This window comes from Capronia coronata (genome assembly GCF_000585585.1).
Source record: "Capronia coronata CBS 617.96 chromosome Unknown acBCG-supercont1.7, whole genome shotgun sequence".
NCBI lineage: Eukaryota > Fungi > Ascomycota > Eurotiomycetes > Chaetothyriales > Herpotrichiellaceae > Capronia > Capronia coronata.
The window spans coordinates 364,047-386,449 of record NW_006912899.1 but is presented as its reverse complement, the minus strand read 5'-3'; the positions used below and the strand labels follow the sequence as shown (position 1 = coordinate 386,449).

The 22,403-nt window shown below is 53.5% G+C and overlaps 9 protein-coding genes across 9 annotated transcripts; 8 read left to right on the top strand and 1 right to left on the bottom strand.

The window, feature by feature from the left end:
• Positions 1–588: 588 nt before the first annotated feature.
• On the top strand, positions 589–2,547 carry A1O1_07704 (uncharacterized protein; the record flags this gene model as incomplete). The annotated part of the gene is made up of 1 exon (XM_007728570.1): positions 589–2,547. One exon carries the CDS (start codon positions 589–591, stop codon positions 2,545–2,547), a length of 1,959 nt encoding a protein of 652 aa, XP_007726760.1.
• Positions 2,548–3,266: 719 nt separating this feature from the next.
• Positions 3,267–3,970, top strand: A1O1_07703 (ADP-ribosylation factor 6; the record flags this gene model as incomplete). Its single annotated transcript, XM_007728569.1, has 3 exons — positions 3,267–3,360; positions 3,446–3,861; positions 3,917–3,970. 3 exons carry the CDS (start codon positions 3,267–3,269, stop codon positions 3,968–3,970), a joined length of 564 nt encoding a protein of 187 aa, XP_007726759.1.
• Positions 3,971–5,789: 1,819 nt separating this feature from the next.
• Positions 5,790–7,056, top strand: A1O1_07702 (uncharacterized protein; the record flags this gene model as incomplete). Its single annotated transcript, XM_007728568.1, has 2 exons — positions 5,790–5,862; positions 5,912–7,056. 2 exons carry the CDS (start codon positions 5,790–5,792, stop codon positions 7,054–7,056), a joined length of 1,218 nt encoding a protein of 405 aa, XP_007726758.1.
• Positions 7,057–7,840: 784 nt separating this feature from the next.
• A1O1_07701 (uncharacterized protein) lies at positions 7,841–9,907 on the bottom strand (the record flags this gene model as incomplete). Its single annotated transcript, XM_007728567.1, has 1 exon — positions 7,841–9,907. One exon carries the CDS (start codon positions 9,905–9,907, stop codon positions 7,841–7,843), a length of 2,067 nt encoding a protein of 688 aa, XP_007726757.1.
• Positions 9,908–10,449: 542 nt separating this feature from the next.
• On the top strand, positions 10,450–11,078 carry A1O1_07700 (uncharacterized protein; the record flags this gene model as incomplete). The annotated part of the gene is made up of 2 exons (XM_007728566.1): positions 10,450–10,518; positions 10,572–11,078. 2 exons carry the CDS (start codon positions 10,450–10,452, stop codon positions 11,076–11,078), a joined length of 576 nt encoding a protein of 191 aa, XP_007726756.1.
• A 1,083-nt stretch (positions 11,079–12,161) lies between these two features.
• Positions 12,162–14,710, top strand: A1O1_07699 (uncharacterized protein; the record flags this gene model as incomplete). The annotated part of the gene is made up of 2 exons (XM_007728565.1): positions 12,162–12,185; positions 12,251–14,710. 2 exons carry the CDS (start codon positions 12,162–12,164, stop codon positions 14,708–14,710), a joined length of 2,484 nt encoding a protein of 827 aa, XP_007726755.1.
• A 136-nt stretch (positions 14,711–14,846) lies between these two features.
• A1O1_07698 (uncharacterized protein) lies at positions 14,847–16,597 on the top strand (the record flags this gene model as incomplete). Its single annotated transcript, XM_007728564.1, has 2 exons — positions 14,847–15,050; positions 15,074–16,597. 2 exons carry the CDS (start codon positions 14,847–14,849, stop codon positions 16,595–16,597), a joined length of 1,728 nt encoding a protein of 575 aa, XP_007726754.1.
• Positions 16,598–17,684: 1,087 nt separating this feature from the next.
• Positions 17,685–19,160, top strand: A1O1_07697 (uncharacterized protein; the record flags this gene model as incomplete). The annotated part of the gene is made up of 1 exon (XM_007728563.1): positions 17,685–19,160. One exon carries the CDS (start codon positions 17,685–17,687, stop codon positions 19,158–19,160), a length of 1,476 nt encoding a protein of 491 aa, XP_007726753.1.
• A 786-nt stretch (positions 19,161–19,946) lies between these two features.
• Positions 19,947–21,308, top strand: A1O1_07696 (uncharacterized protein; the record flags this gene model as incomplete). The annotated part of the gene is made up of 1 exon (XM_007728562.1): positions 19,947–21,308. One exon carries the CDS (start codon positions 19,947–19,949, stop codon positions 21,306–21,308), a length of 1,362 nt encoding a protein of 453 aa, XP_007726752.1.
• Positions 21,309–22,403: the final 1,095 nt, after the last annotated feature.

Genomic DNA, 22,403 nt, shown 5'->3' with positions numbered 1-22,403 from the left:
TACGCGACTTCTCACAACATACTGCAAACGGCGGGCCCTTGCAGGTATATATTTTCCGCCAGGTTGGTCATAAGAGATACGCCAGGATTAAACAGGCTCAATCATCCCCAGCCGCCACGACCTCGGTCACTCAGTTTCTCTCCTAGTTCCCATCAATCTTGCTATCTGACCATTCGCGGGCGGCCGATAAGAGTTTGGCTGGCTTGGGCAGGTGGACAAAGTGACCTTGGTATCTTTCCACAAGGCTTAGAGTTACTCAATGGGAAAAGCGCGCCGTCCTTGACGACCCTTGCCGTCGGAACGATCGATGATTTCCTAGATTCAACCAATCCCATTTCTTGCAGACATTCAGAAACCGAGAGCCGCTCCCCTGGGGCGCAGTCGGTCTGGCAGATTCACCAACCCAACAAATGTACAGAGTCACATAGTACTTTAGTACTACACCATCATTAACTGTGAGGGAGGCGACCAAGCAACTGGCCAGAGAGGTGGAGAGGATTTCGAAGGTGGAAAGTACAAGCGGTCGGTCTGCCGTCCAGTCTGTCTCCCGCCCTCCTCGATCCTGATAACGTACCACGGGCCGCCGTCATGTTCTCCGCCATTGGCCTGTTCAAGGGAATACCATGTCCTCGGCAACATGAATGTACACTTCCAAGCTGCTTCTTTCTGCATAACCCATCTCCATCATCTGCAAATGCGGAGGCAGTTGCCACAGCGGCCCAGGAATATGATCCGTTCAGTGCAGGGGAGATCAGTGCTCCTCCTCTCAAAAGAAGAAGGCTAGCATCACCACAGCATGCAGGAGAGAAAAATGCCACAGTGCTATTCGACCTGGACACGAATCCGCCAAAGCCTCAAACTCTGACTAAGGCCACACTGGGGGCCACAAACTCGTCCACCAAGAAGGGGAACAATGGCAACAACGGCGAAGCTTCATCGCCAGTTCGGGTTCTCAAGGCACAATCAACGATGAAAACAATACCTCCCTCAATTGCTAGGAAGGTTTCACCACCGCCAACAAGAGAAAACAAGACCCTCGTTGCCCCAGTTGCAAGGAAAGTGGTCAAAGTCGAGTCTCTGACACCCCGGAATGTGGCGAAGGCTCCAGCTGTATGGAAGACGAGGTTGGCAGTCCTACAGAAGTTGCACGAACAGCTCCAAGCTCAGAATGAAAAGCTTGCAGCAACCGGGGAGAAATGGAAGCCCCTGATATTGGACAAGCAGGAGTTGATTACTTTTGCTCTCGATGAGGAGGAGGCCGCCACGAAGCTCGGGGAGAACATTTACAAGAACGCCATGGCTCAAAAAGTACTGAGGATCAAGAAGATGACGACAGAGGAATGGGTCAAGGCCGTGGCAGACTGGACAGGCACGTCTGCGCAAGTTCGCCCACGGCAAAAGTCTGATGGCGACGCCTTGAGACCGTTTCCTCCTAGTCTATCGTCTACAAGGGAACAGATCGCTGTACTCAGGCATCTACGCACTCCACTCGAGGGTCTTGAGCAGTTTGGGTACGTCACGAGCAAGCCCACTGCGAGCGAGATCGCTTCTGCCAAGGCAGCGATAGCAGCCGGGGCGGGCTTCGAGAGCTGCGATCGGTGTGGTACACGATTCCAGGTCTTTCCAGGCCGGGATGATGGTGGTCGTCTTACAAGCAAGGGCAAATGTCGATATCATTGGGCCAGAGCCGGTCGCTCGGCTCCGCAGAAGACTGACAAGATCATGGGGCAATCCGAAGCCATCTACCCGTGTTGCAACAAAGTCCAAGGCAGTGAAGGCTGCTCTGAGGCCGAAACGCATGTTTACAGTGTCAAGGATCCCAAAAGACTCGCCGCGATTCTGCAGTTCGAGCATACTCCAGACAAGCCGGACATACGTGGCTTACCGCCAATTTCCTTCGATTGTGAAATGGGATATACGACACTTGGGATGGAGGTTATTCGGGTGACTGCCGTCTCGTGGCCTGAAGGGAGACTTGTGCTAGACATCTTGGTACGACCATTCGGAGAAATTCTCGATCTGAATACAAGATTCTCGGGTGTGACACAGCAAGCTTTCGCCAATGCGCTGCCATACGAAATTACAGCGTCTGACAAGGGGGAGGCGGCTGAAGGAGTCGGGTCTGAGGAGGCCTTTGGGCTTCACAAAGTCGCATCACCTGCAGTGGCGAGGCAGCTGCTCTTCGACCGCCTGAGTCCAAACACTCCCCTAATCGGCCATGCCATTGAGAATGATCTGAACGTATGTCGAATCATCCACCCATTCATCATCGACACCGCCCTCCTGTACCCCCACCCACGGGGCTTGCCCTTCAAGTATGGGCTCAAAATGCTGAGCCAGAAGCACCTCTCGAGAGGAATACAAACTGGCGGCGAGGCTGGCCATGATTCCAAAGAGGACGCCATTGCGACGGGCGATCTCGTCACCAAGAAAGTGGTGGAGAAGTGGAGCGTTATGCAGCATGAAGGTTGGGCGTTTGTGGATGGGATGTTGATGGCACCAGAGGAAAAGGGGAGGGGTGAGGCAGTCCGGCAGTCCATGCTCTGATCGACTTTGGGGGATGAAGAAGACGCCCCCCTGGAGTTGAAGACCGATATAGCGTACCTGTAACGCACCACTGCACTGCAGGTTAAGGTACCAATGTTCTGTCAGTGTTGAGTGGTGACAACCTTGGAACCGGCACGTGCATTGGAACGGACAGGCTAGTCTTGTATGGACGTTAGCCTGAAAATCGCCCACTGCACTGCACGGAACGACTCGAGCCCCTTTCAAGTTCCCTTGCGGGAGGCAGATGGAGGGACGCTGGGCTACTAGGGGGACGATGGACACGCTGTCACAGGCTCCCCTAGGCTCGCAGCCCGTTATTTGGGACCCGCCTGGAACTGTCGTGGTATCAAACCGCTGCACTGCACTGCGCCTGCGTCCTGCACTGCAGAGGCACGCCGCCATACCTAATTATTTCGTACTACCTGATCAACCAGATTTGCTCCTAAACCCTGATAATGTCTTGTCCTTAACGATCCGCGAATCTCACGAAATTCGGATATCAGCATTGCTCACTCTCCCTATAGCACCTAGTCGCTCGTGCCGTCGGTAAAACGCGAGATTTCCTGCCTCTCTGTTTACTCTGGCGCCCGGACGCCCGCAACTCGTAACAAAGCGACCCCCAGGGTTGATACACGACTTCAATCACCCGGCGCCCCTCGTGTCTCTGCAGACAGGCATTAACACCGGCGGCGACTGGGCAGAGGCTCCAGCCAGTCAAGATGGGCAACCAAATATCCAAGATGATGGGGAAGATCTTCGGCTCGAGAGAAATGCGACTGTTGATGCTGGGACTGGACGCGGCAGGCAAGACAAGTGAGTGATGACGATGACCCCATCTACACTACCGGAATATCGTCCATACTCCTCTACCCGTCGTCGGATCGTTGACCCCGCCTAGCTATCCTCTATAAGCTCAAGCTCAACCAGGATGTTACGACCATCCCTACGGTGGGCTTCAACGTGGAAACCGTGACATACAAGAACGTCAAGTTCAATGTTTGGGATGTGGGAGGGCAAGACAAGATCCGGCCTCTGTGGCGACACTATTTCTCGGGCACCCAAGGCCTCATTTTCGTCATTGACTCCAACGACCGAGCGCGGATAGACGAAGCGCGTCAAGAGCTACATCGAATCATTCTAGACCGAGAGATGAAAGAGGCACTGCTGCTGGTGTTTGCCAACAAACAAGATATTCCGGGCTCTATGACGCCGACGGAAGTGACGGAAAAGTTGAGATTGTCGCAGCTGAAGGATCGCACCTGGTATGTCGTCCCCAGCTGCGCCACGACGGGTGAGGGATTGCTCGAAGGTTTGGTAAGTCGATGAAGATTCTCGTTGGGAAGTCCCGTTTCTGACGGCGTATGTCCAGAGCTGGCTCTCTACGAATGTCAAACAGCAGCCTAGGCCAGCGGGAGCGAGATAGGTGCCCGAATCGCTCCCCCAAAAGGTTGTACGGTGGCATGATGTTTGTTGATTGTTCCCTAAGCTAGGAGCTTCGACAATAAGCCGGCCAGCATTGGCCATGATACCAATTTGCGAGCGTTCTTGGAGGCGATTAGCGAAAGGTACTAGTATTCAGCGCATCGAGTCCGCAAGGCGTTTCCCAGCGGCATGTTGTTCTGTGGTCTTTTCCTCCATGGCTGCAATCAAGCATGGTGCTGCAGCATGAAGCATCATTGAGCTGTGCTATTCTTGGTGCATATTTTTCCAGAATATTTTGAGCGATCCATCCGTGCATTTCGCGGACACGGTATCGTACAGCATGGACACAACGAGCGGTATTCGGGTGAGCGCTCTGGCGCGAGAGGAGTCCAGAACTTAGCAGAACCCGAGCGGGTATTTATTCACTCCACGAGAGAATGGGTCACCCGGCGCACAAGGGAAGATCCTGGACCCATGCTGAAGTGAGATTGTGACGGTTGTGCAACCAGGGCAAGGCAAGGGTCATGGCGGCGGACGATACTATTGAGGCAGACGCCCTCAGGGGGGCAACGATCAAGCATCGGCTGTGCGCATGAAGAAAACTGGTTGTATCGAACATTTTGTATCATTAGTGAACAGTCCTTGAAGAGATATATCTACCTGTACCTTATTAAGCCGGAGAGACTCGGCGCAGAACAGGCGAAGTAACTTGTTCTCTTTCCATGGTCTGTCTATCACATCTGTCTACCATGCCTCCAGCTTACTGGTACGGTGCGTACATCGTTATGGTCGTACACGCACAATCATGCAGCCGCATCTGCTTTACTATGGCATACCTACTAGTATAGGACTACGACTACCTACTACTACTAATAATATGCGCCTCGAACGCCTGTTGTTGCCATCCCAGGCACTAATGCGTGTTCATGCACCCCCTGCACAGGACCTGCATACACGGTTCGGATGGCAACGAACCCCTGGGCCCAGATGAGGGAACACACGGATTGTCAGAAAACAAGGTACGGCAAACACCAGCACACGTCCGGGGGGCTGCGAGATGATCCTAAAGTTGACCTCACCATTGGCTGATGGGGCTCCAGACTCGTGGGTGCTCTTTAGTTATGACAGCGCAAGCATCGGTGAAGAGCATACCCTGACCAGCCTGTTGATCAGAGGCAAAACAGAAATGCTCTAGGCAGAAGACTTGACTTAAGTCATATCATAATAATATCTGAGCCCTGGACAGCATGGCGCCATCTGGCTGCTGGCTGTTGGCTGCTGGCACCTGCCATTCGGGCCGTGCCACTTTACCAACTTCAAACGGGGCCAGGAACCACTGGCACTGGCACTGGCATTGGCACTTACAGTCTGCACTTTTCTACCTGTAACATTTCGTCCATCCTTGAATTCCTCCTCAGCAGCTACCTCTATTTAGATAGGTACCTTACAGCATGTGCCACTCTCCCAAGAAGAAGAAACGGAGGATTGCAGTGGTGCAGTGCACTAGTCCATCTACACGAACGCCCCTGCCTACCATCCAATCCAAGAGATCTTAACAGGGGTCTCTCCTTCTCCTATCTCGCGTTCCTGTCGACTATCCACCCCCTCGGTCTCCTCCCATTCCCCTCCACTGCTACCTGGCCAGCAACTGCTTCCCCTCCAGCTCGAGGTTGCCCTCACTCCTCTGGCATGTTGGCAGGAGGTACGCTGTCTGGCACACGGGGGTCGTCGGCGTTTGTCCTCGTTACTGCGCTCTCTTCTTGCTATATCCCTTCGGCCCTGCTGCGAATACTGGGCCGCCTTGCTTGTACGGATTCCTCATGGCAGACAGTGGTCAACCTACCGTCGCCAATGGCACCCGCAAACCCTCTGTCCTGATAGTGGGAGGCCTTGGTGGGTGGAAGTTCCCAGATGGACGTCTCCGAGTCACTAACATCGCCAGGATATATTGGGCGCTTCCTGGCAAAGTACATACATTCGCGAAATCTTGCATCTTCCATTCGTATTGTCGATAAAGTCCTTCCTCAGCTAGCACATCTTGCTCCAGAATTCACTGAAGCATGTTCCTCCGATATCTTTATACAAGCCGATGCTTCGAGAGAGCTGTCCATGTCCCGCATCTTCGATCATCCTGACGGCCCCGACGCAAAATGGGACTACGTCTTTAATCTTGCCGGTGAAACGGCCTGGTCACAGGCGCCCGAGATATACAGACTAAGATCCTGGCAAGTCAGTGTCACCCTCGCAAAAGAGGCAGCCAAACGTGGGGTGAAAGCCTTTGTCGAGGCCAGCACGGGCATGGTCTACGCTCCCAATCGCACCCCCCGCACCGAACAAGACAAATTGAAGCCATGGCTGAAACTGGCCAAAGTCAAGCTGGAGGCCGAACAAGAGCTGTCGCGGATCCCCGGGCTCAATCTGGTCATCCTGCGCATGGCACATGTCTATGGAGAGTATGACTCAAACTTCATCGCCAAAGCTCTGTGCCTGGCGCGTGTCTACCAAGAACAGCAGAAAGAATTGAAGTGGTTGTGGACAGAAGACCTGAGGATCAACACCGTTCACGTGGAAGACGTTGCAAGGGCTCTGTGGGCAGCAGCGCAATGGAGATCTACCAACTCGACCATACCGTCGGTGTCACCCACGAGCAGCAGGAGACCAACATTGGGTTCCAAAGGCGAAGAGGCGCCGATAGGCAATGTGCCTATATTCAACATTGTCGACCATGGACAAACAAGTCAGGGCATCCTGGCGGACATCGTGTCCAAAGTTTTCAACATCAAGACTGGTTTCCAAGGTTCGCTGATATCCCAATTCGCCAAGATGAATCTTGAGCGCGTCGTTGATGACCTGAACGAAGATGTTCTTCAACCATGGGCGGATATGCTCGAACAAAAAGCCATCACCAAGCCGGGTCCGCTTACTCCGTTCCTGGAGAAGGAGTTGCTCAAGGATACGGACTTGAGCTTGGATGGTGGTCTTTTTGAAAAAACCGTGGGCTTTCACTATGAGCGTGGAGAAGGTCTAACGGTAGAGCGTGTCAAAGAAATGATTGCCAGTTATGAAAGGATGGGATGGTGGCCGTAATACGGGCATTCGAACTATTGTTGGACTTCGTATGAAGCTATAGTTTGTCTTCGATTCCCTTCTCTCCACGAACCTGCACCAGCCAAAGTGATAGGAGTGAGCATCATTTCAGAGAGCAGTCTGCTGCAAGACTTGAGCTTTTCAGCATTGTTCGCATTTTGCATTGTTCGGCGGCGCGGTACTAGCCGCTACGGAATGGTTGCATTGAGCGAGTTCGTATGAGCAGCAGACCACCTACCCAGGAAGGCATACTAGTAGGCGGTGAATGAGAGGAAAGGCGACCATTGTGAGAGTGCTTCGCTGTGCCGTGCGGCTCCTCGGTGCTGTACTTTGCTTTCAAACCTTTCCGGAGGAGAAGGGCTGTCTCTCTGAAGCCTGTCGACAGGGCATTTATTCGGCTTGAAGATTGACATCAGCACGGGTGTCAAGACATCTCCGGCGGCCTAGCCTGTCTCTATTCTGGCATCGAGAATGGGTTTCCAACTGTCGTCCCTTTCCTACGACACATGTGCACGATGAGGAAGCATGGCTCGAGGGTGTTCGGCCGAACTAAAGGTATGGGCATAAGCCAGCCCAGAGATCAGAGACCATACAGAGTCCACAGAATACTGTACTGTACCTACAATAGGTAGTCAGGTACAGAATGAAATCGATTAGAGTGAGCTTGGAGGTGCTCTTCGTGGCCCTCGAGATTTTGATACCAGCGAGAATTATATATAGCGGAGTGGATCTACTCCTGCCGGCCTTACTGTTCCCTCGTCCTTCTGCTGCTTGGACAAATCAATCACCTTCGCCGTCGTGTTTGACCTCTACCGCCTTTCGACGTCTCACTTCCCATCATCGCAGCCAGAGCATCCATGCCGCGAGTCACTCCTTTGCTCGGCGGTGCGGCTGCCGAGCCAGGCTGTTGATATTGATGTTGATGGTTGTGATTGTGGTTTAAATTTTGGCCTTGGCCTTTACCGTTGCTGTTGGGTTTGCCCCTGCTTCTGCTCGTGCTACCTTGCGAAAAGCCCGAGTTTGATCTTGATTTTGATTTCGAGTTCGAGTTTGAGTTTGCATTCTTGGACCGCGGGTCTAGGCCGGCCATTGCGTCCAAGGCGTCCATTCCGCGCATGACTCCTTTCCCGGGCAAAGCGGACGGATCCCTTCCATGACCATGACGAGAGACAGGTTTACGACTTTGTTGACTCTGTTGATAGGGATGAGACCGTGACCCTGCGTGACCTGAATGCATGGCCTCGGATGATGGAGGGGTGGTCCGAGCGGCCCTTTCGTCGGTATATGTGGGTGTGGGTGAGGTTGATGGTGTCCTTGGCCTCGTGGGCGTCCTCGATGGGAGATCATCGGACCACATTCGCGAGGATGCAGAGTCCCAGTCTGACGAGGGAGGGTTGTATGTATTTGCAATGTTCTTGTTACCTCTTCTGTCTGATGACGAAGATGATGAAGGGCTTTCGGCTTCAGCTAGCCAGTCGCTAAGCAGGGAGCTGGGGCTGCTGCGACTGCCGCTTCTCCTTTTGTTGGAGGAAGACGTCGTGTCTTCGTCTGGGGTTAGGGACGGGAAGATCTTTGCTCTTGCTCCTTTTGAGTCCGGCCCACGTTGAGTTCCCGTGGAAGAGGCTGGGGAACTCGAGTTGAGAATTTCGCGCAGGAAGTCTTCGACGCTGAGGCTGGTTCCTGGAGCCGGGGCCGGAGATGAAGAGGTTGACTCTGAGGTTTCTGGAGGCTCGCTTTCGGAAGCGTTTTGTTCGGCTTCGACCCGTACGGAATCTTCCTGTCCACCGTTCTCATTTACAGAGACTTCCTGCCCAACGTCCTCTTCCGGTACAGGTACAAGCAGCACTCGATCCTCGGCCGGCATTTTCTTCAACACGCCATGAGATTCTGCTTTTTGCATTGCATACGTGTCGAGACCAGCAGCGCGCAACACTGCCCATTGCAGATTCGGGACTCCGAAGGCGGATCTCTTGGTGACAATTTTCGCCGACTCTTTGGTCGTCATGCCATTCAGGAACCCTGTCGCAATGATCTCGCCCAGGCCCAGACTATCGTCCACGTCCAGAAGAGCTTGGGCCCTAATCTGCATCAAGGCCGCTCGCGCCTCTTTGTTAAAGGCAAATCTATCACATTTCGTGGCGACGATCTGGTAGGGAATAGCGGACGAGTTCAAGATATTGAAGATGTCCAGGTCGCGGCCCATCACACCATGAAGCACGTCGATGAGCACAAACGCTCTCCTAATATTCCTCCGTTTGGCCAAATACTCGACGATCGAGTTGCCCCATTCCGTCTGACTCCCGTGTCCGTACCCCGGCATATCGACCAGGGTGAGTTTGGGGCTGACGTCGCCATCCCATCCTTTTATCGCTCCGCCGTCTGGCGTCCGCGCCGCCAGTGTCCAGGCGGCCATGGCCTTCGTCGCTCCAGGTACGGCGCTGACGCGGTTGATGTCGGTCGAGGTCAGCGCGTTGATCACCGAGGATTTGCCCACGTTCGACCGCCCGAGGAAGATGACTTCGGGGAGGTCCTGCGAATCATTTTGTCGGTTCCGCCAGCCTTCGCCCGTCCAGATCCGCGTGGGGATGTTGTGTTTGAAGAAATGCTCCGCGGCGGCTAGGTTCTGTCGCGTCGGCGGACGGGTCTGCCAGTACCAGGAGTCTGCTGCCCGAGGCTGCGATTGAGACTGCGGTTGAGACTGCGATTGCGGCTGTGGTTGAGATGGTGGTTGCGCTTCTTCATGCGCTCGGCTGTTGTGGAATTTGCGTCGGCCGTTCTGAAGCTCGATCAGACGCTGGTGGAAACGGGAGCGAGATAGCAGACGGCATGAGGTGCATGGAGAGCCTTGCATCGAATTCAAGTTTGTAAGGAGAGGGAGCCAAAGGTAGGTAGGTATGTGCGGAAAAGTCGAGTATCGGTTCTAATACGATAGGATCGTGTATAGAGAGCTTGACCACGATCTGTTCTGGTAGTGTTTGATACCTTCAAGTTGGGTACTTCAAATTTCTTTGGTTTGTTAGATGGGACAAAATATGTCATGAAGTTTGCATTTTGCTTTTTTCGCGGCATGTGGTTCTAGTTTGGAGTTGGAGTTGGAGTTGCTCATCACTGGTAGGCTGCGCCTAAGGAGCCCATCGCTGGGGTCCTAAGGGGATGTCGTTACCCGAAACTAAGCCTGAGCCTCCCTAGCCTCAGCCTGAACGTGAGTGTCGTTCGATTTGAACCCCACAACCGGCGGGTTCGCTTTCAACTTGACCATCCCGTCGTCTGTCTTTCGTGTTCCTACGCCCATACTACCTAGGATGGATGTATATAAAACCAAAACACCTACATGAGTTGCTGTTGATACCACCCTCATATTGTGGCCTTCTTTCTCCTTCCCCCTTCGTCGCGATGATCAACGCTGTTCTTGTGTTCAATAACAATGGCCAACCCAGGTTAACCAAGTTCTATTCCCAGCTGGTAATACACACACGCTTCATTCGTTCGTGCTCCAGTCTAACCTCATGCCGCAGGACACAGCAACGCAGCAGTCATTGCTCTCCCAGATATTCACTCTTGTATCGGCTCGACCGGCCTCTGCCTGCAATTTCCTCCCTCTTCCTCCTCTACTGGCCCCGGCAGCCAGCAGTGCCTCTCCCGATGCTCCGACTCAGATCACCTACCGCCATTACGCGACCTTGTACTTCATTCTGATCTCGACCTCCACAGAGTCGCCGTTGGCCCTGCTCGATTTCATCCAAGTCTTTGTCGAGGCGCTTGACAGGCTCTTCGAGAACGTGTGTGAGTTGGACCTGATTTTCGGCTTCGAGACCCTCCATGCAGTTCTGAGCGAGATGGTCGTCGGAGGCGTCGTGGTCGAAACAAGCCTCGAAAAGATTGTCGATGGAGTCAAGACGAGCGAAGGCACGAAAGTCAAACGGAGGGCTGTCAATTCGCGCGACTCGGGGAGCTCTATTGGCAGAGGCACCGGTTTCGCTGGCTTGGGTTGGGCTACTGGCACAGGAAGCAGCTGGAGATGATAGTCCGGCACGAAATCGAACACATTGCCCTCCAATTGCCAACGGGAAGAACTCGATTGGGTCCATGCCTGAGGCTTCAGCTCGCCATGCTCTACGGAGTCTCCCAACCTGCAGGTTGATGAGCAGTGAGCGCGATGTCGACCTCTAGGCATTCAGCCGCAACCCTACGATGTTGAGATTACATCCACGTCAACACCGCCTGCCAGGCCAGTCCAAAGGTCAGGCAATTGGTGCAGACATGCGGCTGAAAGGGATATAACTTGGCCGAGATGATTGAGGGCTTGCGAGTCTGGCGACCACTCATATCCAATGCCCGCACAGTACAGTACGTACGTACGTACCAACACACCTGTGGCCACAGCCAGTGGCCGGGTGATACTTTCATTGCGATCAGCCCTGGATGCCAACTACTAGCATAGCCTAAGGCTCGGTGCCAAAAGAGATGGCGGTCCCCTCAGAACCACCCGAGCCTTAGCCGAAGCATTATGGCCAATCTGTGGTCACCTGGCTTACAGGCTGAACATCAAATGGGGCCCAAACAATTGCTATCCTGGCCAGATTGCCTACCATCATCATGTACCAACAAAGTATCGGCCCCATCATCTGCACTCATTTGCAGCCGTATCTATTATTGTCAAGGGGCAGCTCGGCGTGGAATGTTGCCAAAAGAACAATGCTACCATGCTAACCTGTCGCCCCATGCCATCCTGTTCGGCTTTATCCACCTTTTGGACGTTTCAGCTCGTCTAGCCGATGATACATAGATAAGCCACGCCGGCCCAATTCTCAAGCAAACACCTGCACTGTGTTCGTCTTTCTTGGTCGCGTCTTGCTGGTGCCCGACACAATGTCAGTAAAAGAGGATGACTATGATCTCCGGGAGCATGGGACAAGGCTTGCCGGTCCTTCGCAACCACGACCAGTGGCGACGCCAATCTGCTTCAAGGCAAGGCTCAAACCCCTGAAGAGGTGCTTTCGCAACTCAGATTGAAGCGTCATGCGGACGACGAGAAAAGGGCAGAGTATGGGGTATTGAAACTAGTACTTCGGAGAACACTTGTTCTAGTCCAGAATCTAGGAGGTATGGCGGCCTCGGCTGCGAGTATGGTACGAACCCTAGGGTGTCCGAGGAATCATTTATCGATATAGAAAAATCCTAACACCCGATACAGGTCTATGGTCCTAGTAGTCTCTGCTTCAATGCTATCTCTTATTTGATCAGTGCAGGGCAGAGCTACAGAAACATCTTTACCAGTCTGACGCAGCTCTTCGAGGATGTCTCGGACGTCCTTGAGAGATTCGTTGTCTACCTGAAGATGAAACAAGTGGACGAGCCTCTCCGGAAGATCATGCACAAGATCCTCTTATCATTTGTCACTATCTGCGAGCTGTCTGTGCATGTCCTCCAGGGCAACAAGTTGCTGAAGTTTCTCAAGGTATTGGCCTTCAAGGAAGATGATGAGGTTGGTGGTGCCATTGCCAGTCTGAGAGATCTTGTCGAACGAGAGTCCCAAATGAAAACCACTCTTACCTATCAACTTGTCAAAGACGGGTTTGGCGAAACTCAAGATGCCATACTTGGAGTGAAAGCATCCGTGGACAGAATGTTGACGGACAGCTTGGAACGAAAGCAAGTTGAGCTGATCAAGGCCAAACTTGGCGTGCACAAGGAGGCTGATGAACAAGTCAAATCATACCAGCGCCTCTTTTCCGAAGGTATCCTGGGCAGTGGAAGCTGGATACATAAGAACAGACATTTCATCGAGTGGAACGATCAAACCGCCACATGGGACAGGCTCTTGCTCTTGTCGGCAAATGAAGGGTATGGAAAGTCCTTCCTCGTCACCACTATTATTCATGACCTTGAGAAACGCTATGCACGGTCTACCTCCGCCTCGTCACGAACGATCATCGCATATTATTATGTGGAGCAGCAAGGTCTCGGTCCCGGAAGAGAGCCTCTCAGTGATCAAGGTATGAAATCCCTCATCAGGGCGCTCAAGACGATAGCAATACAGCTAGTCCAGGACCCGATTTATCGGAAGGGCCTTGCTGCCATCTGCGACAAGTGGATTGAGCCTGATAGCCCGGAAGAACTCTTCGCAAGGCTGTTCGAGCCATGCTTGCGCAGCAGCGAGACTTTCTATGTCATACTGGACGGTGTGGAACCATTGGGAGAAAAGAGTGTGAAGACGCTACGTGGTCTTCTGGAGACCATGCAGGCACGGCACGCCCCGGATCGGTTGAGTCACCTTAGAGTACTGCTCGCAGGTCGATCATCAGTCCTGAAAGCCTTCACGGATGCTGTCCATCTTAGGACCGTGGACATCGACGTTGCCAGCAATAATGGCCCAGACGTAGAGCGCTTCATCGCTGATAGACTGGAGCGAATGGATTTTCTGCATGGCAAGTCGGAGCAGGTCCAGAGTCTCCGCAAGGAAGTGTACACCAGTCTCTGTGAAGGTGCCTACGGCGACTTTATCAACGTTGAGCTCCTCCTGAAAGAGATAAGCACAAAACGCTGGCCGGCGGAAATTCGAGAGGTCCTCGCGAACAAATCTCAGAGATCCGATACGATAGCTCGAGAAGTGAAACGGTGCAATCAAAGCTTTCAGGCTCGAGATATCCATGACCTCAGTGCCCTTCTTACCTGGGTAATGTGTGCCAAAAGAACACTGACTGTTGAAGAACTGGAAGCTGTCCTTTTCCTGAGGAACAAGGAAGCTTCTCTGCGGTCGCTGTACGACCAGTTGCGGGATCGATACTCGGCATTCTTTATCGTTGAGAAGCCTGACTACATGGAGCCGAACAAAGGTTCGGTCACATTGGTATCTGTTTCGATTCGAGACTACTTTCGCCGCCTCCCTCAATCGGAGCAAGAAGAGGAGAGCAATCAGAAAAGCAAAATTCATCCCAGTGAGGTCAGAATTCTTCGACACTTTTTGGACAGCGTGTGTGACGAAGACTTGTATGCAAAGTTTGGCTTCGAGCAATTCTTTGACCGGAAGTTGTCTTCGAATACTGCAGTGGTCCATGTCGACCTGGAAAATGCTCACCTGACTGTACTCTTGGATTGCTTGCAGACAATACCTCAGTCTAGCGAAGTCGGACTGAAGGCCTTGTACCACTATGCTTGCCGGTTCTTCGTGGCACATTTGCAAGAGATTGATTTGACTACGGTGAGGCTCAGTGATAAAGCGCAGATCGGGCAGTGTCTGGTCGACATGTTCAGTGATCAGGGCATCATCGCCAAGTGGTGGAACAAGAATCAGATAGAGTCTCTTGCGCCGGAATGGTTTTTTGCGGACAGCAATGTTGACCTAGTGCTTGGTTGGCTGAAAGATTCTGCTACGACCAAAAGATGCACCCAAGTAGGGCAAGGCTGGGTCAAGACCTTGACATCAAACGCCTCTCCCGAAGCCGACCTTATGGAACATATCTCTCCACCTACATTGCGGATTGGATCTTCTGCAGATCATGGGAGCTTGGAGGCAACCCGGTGCTTCTCGTGCGCATGCTTGATGCCTTTCTCCTCAAGGTACGTCTTCATGTTTTCCCCCGAAGGGTTTGTGATTGGATTGGCGTCTCCTGGCACCAGAACGGCGGACAGAAATGTAGAAATTGTGTTCTGAACATATGGAACGGTGGAAGGTCTCGTGTTGCAAGATTGCAAGATTGCAAGGTTTAGTTGGAGCTGGCGACAACAAGGCTGACATTGCACAGCTCCAGCGACGAAAGGACCCATCGGCGCGCGCAGCCAAGCTCAACATGGCGATCAGGGATATAACAGTCGAAGAAATCGACACCATGTCGAGCTGGGCTGCAGAGCGCCTACATGTTGACAAGCCTGACTTTGAGTGGACCCGATCTGTTGCCCAGACGTATCGACAGTTCGGGCACCACGATGAAGCTATCCAAGCCTATGGGAGGGCAACTGAGTTGCAGCAAGACCACTGGTCCATCGACTATGGGGTTGGCTACCACCTACTCTGAAGCTGGGAGAATGGTCAAAAACAGCTGAGCTGCTTGAGAATATCATTCGACGAGTTGAAGCAAGCGAGGATAAAGGATCTTCTCCTGCAGAAGTCATCACTAAGATTCGTTTTTGGCTTGCGTGGGCCTGGGTACAAGTGGACCAGCACGAGAAGGCCATTGCAGTGTACGATGGACTTTTAGCAACAAACCCTGGCGATTACGCTTCGATATTGAGAAAGATAGTTGCGCTACGACGGCAAGAAAGGTATGAAGACATCATCGAATTCTTGCAACAGCTACAACGAGACAAGGATCCTGCATACGGCATCAGTCGACTGAGCATGACATTCCACAGCAACGTCTATGCGATGGCGCTACATAACGGGGTCGTGCTCGCCGGCAAGAAGACAGGTAACCTTCCGTTTGTGCAGGCGGCTTATCGAAGTGCAATAGAGCAAGCCATGGATCAGGAATACTTGCCCATGGAGCCGCACACAAAGGCACGATATCGGGTCGCGTTAACCAGTGAGCTGGCAGACATCCTTTACAAATACCCGCAGGATCCAGAGGACCAAGAGGAAGCCTTGGAATTGTGGGAGACTTGCTTGGCCGATGCCGATGACATTGGCCTGGCCCCCGCCCGCCTCTCCATTGCAAAGTCTCTCTCGACTGTGTACGCTGAGCAACTGCATCAGGTTGGCTCCGATACCAAGCAGACCGACGAGATTCTCGATAGACTTTTGCAATTGTCTGGGGAAACGACTGCGGACCTGGCTGCGGACTTCGGTGGTGCGTTCGTTAGTACCGTCGACACCCGGCTGCTCGTGGGGCGCTACTACAGTAAGGTCGGGATGAAGAAGGAGGCTGAAGATTGTCTCCGTAGTCACATCAGAATCGGCATTGACCTATTGTCAGACGATGATCCAAGCAATGACTGGCAAGGGTATCTACGGCTGGCCAGCACTCTGATGTACTACGGGGATAAAGAAAATGCGCTCGCGGCGTGGTCGCTGATCGGACCAAACGAGTTCAATAAGCGGAAGGACGTTGATGGACTCGACAAGGCCAATGATTCTACCGGTGGCAATGCGTCTGGACGGAAACAGGAAGACGACGATATCACCCTGAAGCAGGAAATGAACAAGGGGGTGTCCTCCGATGGACAGCAAGAGCCCGATCAACCCTCTCCTCTTGCTCGAGCGAACAAGACCTTGCGAAGGATCAAAGGCCCACTGCCGCCCTACGGTTGTGACGGTGGGAGCTGTGAGCACTGGTGGACGTATGCAAACGACATCTACGTCTGCATGGATTGTCTAGACATGATGTTTGCGAAACCGTGTTATGAACTGCTTCTCAAAGATGCCCTCGAGCTCAGGACCTGCAACCCGACGCACGACTTTCTTCACATCCCTTCATGGGACGAACACGAGGCGGAGCAGAGAGGTCCGAAACATGTGCGTCAAGCGGGAAAGATAATACCTGTCGACGAACGGATCAAGGAAATTCGGAGAGACTGGCAGCTGGAGGGTGATCAGACAAGGTGATGGCCCGGCTGAATCACGTTTCTCGACGAGAACGGTGATGATGCATTTCTAGTCCACATCGTCGCAACCACACGGTCACCGGCCTTGGGAGGCAGACGCGAGGAGGGAAGGATGCAGGCAAGCAAGGGCGTCTAAACCAGTGCTATAAGACGACCTATGTCACGGAACAAATAAGCCATCACTCTCACCCCCCAAACAGACATTGGGTGTTTTCCAGGTGTGATGAATGCTCGCTTGGGTCGAGTCCGAGTCGAGTCGAGGGAGCGACGGGCCGCCCAAGAGGGTGTTCAGAAAGTGCGGCGCACAAGGGACACAGTGCTGGAGACATCTAATGTTAGCATTGGCGGCGAGAAGTAACGGCACATGTTCCGAGGATGGGATTGGGATGGATGCCGTGGTTACGGATCGAGGGTCTGGCCATGCAGGGATTCGGGTCACTGTGATATTGTGTGGAGAGAGAGAATGAAAGCTGGTTCGATAGTGCAGACAAAGATAGTCGTCCTCCTTATCCCTGGTGAAAGGCCTGGGTGACTCTGATATTCCGGGCGGTTAAGATAGAACGATGAATGGCGGACAGAGTGCGTGATAGAGGCGAGTTGGATGCAGTGGAAGCGATTGAACGCAGCCAGCGGAGAGTTTGCTGCTGGTCTTGACCGAGTGCAGTTAGATCAGAGGTGCAACCAGCCCCCCGCGGCAACTCAGGGAGCCTAAGGAGCCTAACAGACGCCTAAGAAGCCTAGGGTGTCCAGGGAGGCTTACAGGATACAGCCTACATGGCCAGGCACCGCCAGCGACAACTCTTCCAACCAGCTAAGGAAGCCAACTTCTCTCTTCCCCCTGTTCGCCCTCTTCATTCGTTGTCTATCTTGCTTCATGCAGTCGGGATGCTCCTCTTTCACCTCTGAGTGTGTTCCAATCACCGTCGTCACGGCCGCGCTCGTCTTCCTACAGCAATCATGTCCAGGTACATCTACCGCCAGAGCGCCCGTTGCGTGCAACAAGCTGCTTCATGTCCTCTCGGTAAGGGGTCCAGCAGTTTCAGGCAGCGCATGCTGCGATATGCTGAGGATCTGATCTGCCTACAAAGATGAAGTGTTGCTCTTCCTGCTCGACTGTGACCTCCTTCATCTTCGCCTTTGTCTTCATCTTCATCTTCCACGGCTTGCCCGTCACTGCTCAACCTCACAGTATCTGGAACGTTGACATTCTAACGAGCCCGGGTCCTCCGCCCGACGAAGGCCCTCCCCTCTCCGCCGGTGCTCTGAGAGACAAGTCGAAACTCAAGTACGAGGCTGTTGGCATTGCTGGTGCCTACATTGCCTGGCTATTGCTGACTTTCATTCTCCTTCTTTTCGTGGGCAAGAGGCTACGTCGCAAGACGCAGACTTCCAACCAAAGTCTGAGCATGGAGATCCTCAAGCCTGCTCCGCTTGTCAATCAGACCAAGATGGGCCTCGAGCCGCCGTTGAAGAGTCCCAGCAAGATGGCAAGCCTGAGATCATGGGCGTCAGGGGGCAAATCCCATACGCGGATCCCGTCCAATATGAGCGCCTCTACCGTCGACGAGCGAATCCTTGAGGCAGACAAAGCCCGAAATCTGGATGAGATGACCAAACTGTATGCTGCTGTCATGGCACACGACGAGCAATCCCAGAAGGCCAGAAGCAGTGGCCAGATGTCCCCGAGGTCACCTCATTTTGCATCGCAGGACCATGCACTTCCAACGCCTCGATCACCCACCCGTCCTCTTACACCAAAGTCTCCTTATCATCAAGTCCGGTATGGGCCCGGCTCACCACGGTCCCTCATGGATCCCGTGGAACTACAGCACCTGCGAAAGCCGACTCCAGAAGCCGAGATCCACGATGTTGGATCAACGGCAGGCCCTCTTTTCCATCCTCTGGCGCCTACTCCCGCGGAAGATTTTGAATCGCCCAAAGCGGCGTCTCGAAGCAGCAGCCGTCGGACCAGGATGTCCGCCCTGTCCATTCTTCCTGGCCGATCTGATTCCGGTGACAGGGTTAAGAAGCGGCCCAGCGCCATTTCGGTCCGTGGACAGCCCATCTCGCAGCCACTTGGCTCGGCCACACTTAGCGATGCTTCGATCTACTCGGTGGCCACCACCATGTCCCCACGGCTGTACAACCCGGGCCCTCCTCCGCCCACGCCAGGCCAGAAGTCGGCCATAGGCTCCGTGCAGGAGATGGCGAGGAGCCCTGCCGCGGCAACAGCAGCAGGATCCGTGCGTAGCGCAGCAGCTTCGAACAGTTCCCACAGCCTGCCCTTCCGACAGTTTTACAACGAGCCGACGAAGAGTGCGCCGGCGACCAAGACCACATTTGTGGATCGCCGCGAAAGCGTGTTAGGCACATATCCCAAGACGGGGGTCCCGCAGACGCCGTACAGTCCTTACATGCCGTTTACGCCGATGACGCCGGTCACGCCGCGCACGCTGATCTCGAAGAAGGAGATGAAGAAGAACCGGAAGAAGGAAGGGCTGAAGGTGTTGAGCGAGGACGACATGGTTTTGAGTGACGAGGACATGTGGGGAGAAATGAAATGATGGTCCTCACGTTTCTTCCATCTGCTCCATTTTCAAGTTTCCCTTTCCAATACGCCGACTTGGTTTCAGGTGTCTGCGTGTGAACGACGGGATATATGTTGTACATTAGTGCCGCGACTGTGGCAGTTCTAGATACCCTTTCCATACCAAATCAATCAGACAGATATAAACACACCATTCTCTTGTGCTGGAACCTGTATGTGTATGTACTCTGTATGTATCTGGACATACCTAGGTAGTCGTTGCGCCAAGTCTCCAGAAGTTCAAGTTGAAGTCCAAGAAACTCCCAAGCCTTTCCGTTGATGTGCGGAACCAATCAACGTGGTTTGGTTGGAGTTGATTAATGAACGTCTCGCCACTCAAATGGCAGTGTCTTGTCTGACTGATATCTAAGCGACGCTGGGCGAGAGAGTGAATTGAACTGAACTGAACTGAACTGAACATAAACACTGAAGCTTCCAGAGTGGTTTCATGATAGCCACAATTACATTGCAGGTGCATGGTAGCAGTGTGAGCGTGAGAACACCGAATCCTCATCCTCATCCTCGTCTTCATCCTCCTTCAACCAGCAACCAGCAGCTTGAAAACGGCAAGTGGCAGCTTTTCAACAACTGGCACCGCAACCGACTCCCGCTCTGCCCGTGGAGCTGAGGCTTAACCACGACTCAACACTCCTTTCCCCTATATTCTAGACGGACGTGGATAAGGTATCCTATTCATACTACGAGACAGCATTGAGAGTACGACCTGCTTATCCAAGAGTTGCCGTATTCACTCCATTCGAAAATGCCTCTCACCGTCCTGACGGACACAGAGGTGCGGCAAATCCTTCTATCGCTCACCAAAGAAGATGCAGAAGGCCTCCAACAAAGCCTGGCGGAAGCTCTACACTCATACTCTACCGGCGACACGAATTCGCCATGCAGTTCATCCTTCCAGCCGGCGCGCACAGTGATCAAGAAAAACGGCGTCACCACACTCTTCATGCCCGGGTCTACTGGAACCACGGTCGGCATGAAGATTGTGTCCCTCGAACAGCCCGACGTGCCGGCCAGCAGCGGCAGCAAACAGTCGTCCGTCTCGTCGGCGCATTCAAACAGCCACCCGACCACGCCGGGCAGCGCGTCAGGCGCCAAGTCACCGATCTCCGAGTTCAGCAACTTGACGCTGACGCCAGCGTCGACGACGTCGGTGAGCAGCCGGGATTCGATCGACGGGGCCACCTTCGAGGCTCCGGCGTCGATGGCCAATTTGCAGAGCAGCACGCCGCGCGGATCCGTGACGCTGCTCGACTCGACGGGGTACCCGGTGGGGATCGTCAACGCGGAGGAGCTGACGGCGTTCCGCACGGCGCTGGCGTCGACGATCATGCTCCGGCGACGGGCGCACGTGCACACGATCACGGTGTTCGGGGCGGGCAAGCAGGCGTACTGGCACATCCGGCTGGCGCTGCTGTTCAAGGGCCACCAGATCCGACACGTCAACATCATCAACCGGCGGTTCGAGAGCTGCATCGCGCTGATGAAGGCGTTCCAGATCTCGGACGAGTCGCACGAGGAATGGCGCAGCCAGATCAAGTTCTCCGCCATGAGCCCCGAGTTCGGCGAGTACGGCCGCCTGCTCAAGGAGGAGGTGCGCAAGGCCGACGCCATCTTCTGCTGCACGCCGTCCGTCGACCCGTTGTTTCCCGCCGAGTTCCTGACCTCGCGCGAGGGCGAGCGCAAGGGCCGCTACATCTCGTGCATCGGCTCCTATGCGCCGCACATGTGCGAAATCCACCCGGACGTCTTTCGCCGCGCCGTCGAGCCGCACTGGGGCCATCGCCATCACCACAAACACGCCAAGCAGGGCGGCGTCATCATCGTCGATAGTCTCGAGTCGTGTCTCAAGGAGGCCGGCGAGATCATCAAGGCTAAACTCAAGCCCGAACATCTCGTCGAGGTCGGCGAGCTGATGATGATCAAGAAGGCCGCCAGCAAGGAACTGGAGCTGGGCGGGCCCGGCGAACAGGGCCTCGTCGAGTGGTTGTCTCGCGGCACCGTCATCTATAAGAGTGTCGGTATGGGTTTGATGGATCTGGTTGTCGCGGACGATCTGATTCGCATTGCGAGAGAAAGAGGTGTCGGCACCACCATTCCGGATTTCTAGACTGCGTTCTGCATTCTGGTTTCTTTTTCTGGTGCTTGACTTGATGGGGGTTGTTCCCATCTTGGGAACTTGTTCTCACCTTGGGAAGTCGTTCTCACCTTGCCAGAGGGTACGGGGCTACGATGCTACGGGGCTACGATGCTACGATGCTTATGGGTTTGTGTTGTGTTGTGTTGTGTTGTGTTGGAGATGTGATCGTGTCAGAGGAACGAGTTGATGATCCCTCCGGGCGGCGGTCGATGTCGTTGTCGTTATCGTTTACTATGGCATCATGTTGGCTTTAGCCCTTGCACAGCGTCTGTTCCTCTCATGTTCTGTGTGACGCGCAAGCAAGCCCTTACTCGGTTTTCCTTTTGACCCCGCCACTTGGTGTAGTACAAGAGCGCCTGGATTTTGTAATCTTCAACGAATTGATCCCAGGCGGGATGGTCCTCAGAGTCACACCAACTGTTCGATCGTATGACTCGAGATGGATTTGTTCGTGTACAGAGTCAGATGGTGATAATGGAAGAAGGTTCTCATCCCATTGTCTACCGCTTCACAGTACCTTGTTATATCTTTGTTATATAGGTAACACAGGTACTAGGGTAAGAACTACTAGGCTTGTCGTTCACGACCTGGATGGGCAGCAGTGAGACTAGGTACTGTGCTATGTAGCACAACCAACCGTACAAGTGGGGAGAAGCTCAGATCATGCACTGGCAGTGTACTACATGTAGTACCTACCTAGTAAGTAGAAGTTAGAAGTGGGCTTTGACCATGCTCGCCAGCGTGGTGGACTGACCTCGAGACGTGATACGATCACTGTTACCATCTTGATCGCGTGTTTACGAGGAGCGGTTCGATCGAGACAAAGACAAGACATAGTAGTACTAGGTAGCTGACACTTGCTTTTTGTGGGATAGACGCATGAACATATTACACACAAACCCATTGACAAGAGACCAGAGCCTGGCCAACTCAGGGAATATCAATCACCTACTACTAGTACAGCTATTTCATCATTATCATCCATTGTTTTGAGTTCCTCGCTAGTTGTAACTAAACTTTGAAGATCGTCTCCATTCAGTCTTCAATCATTGACAATCGACAATC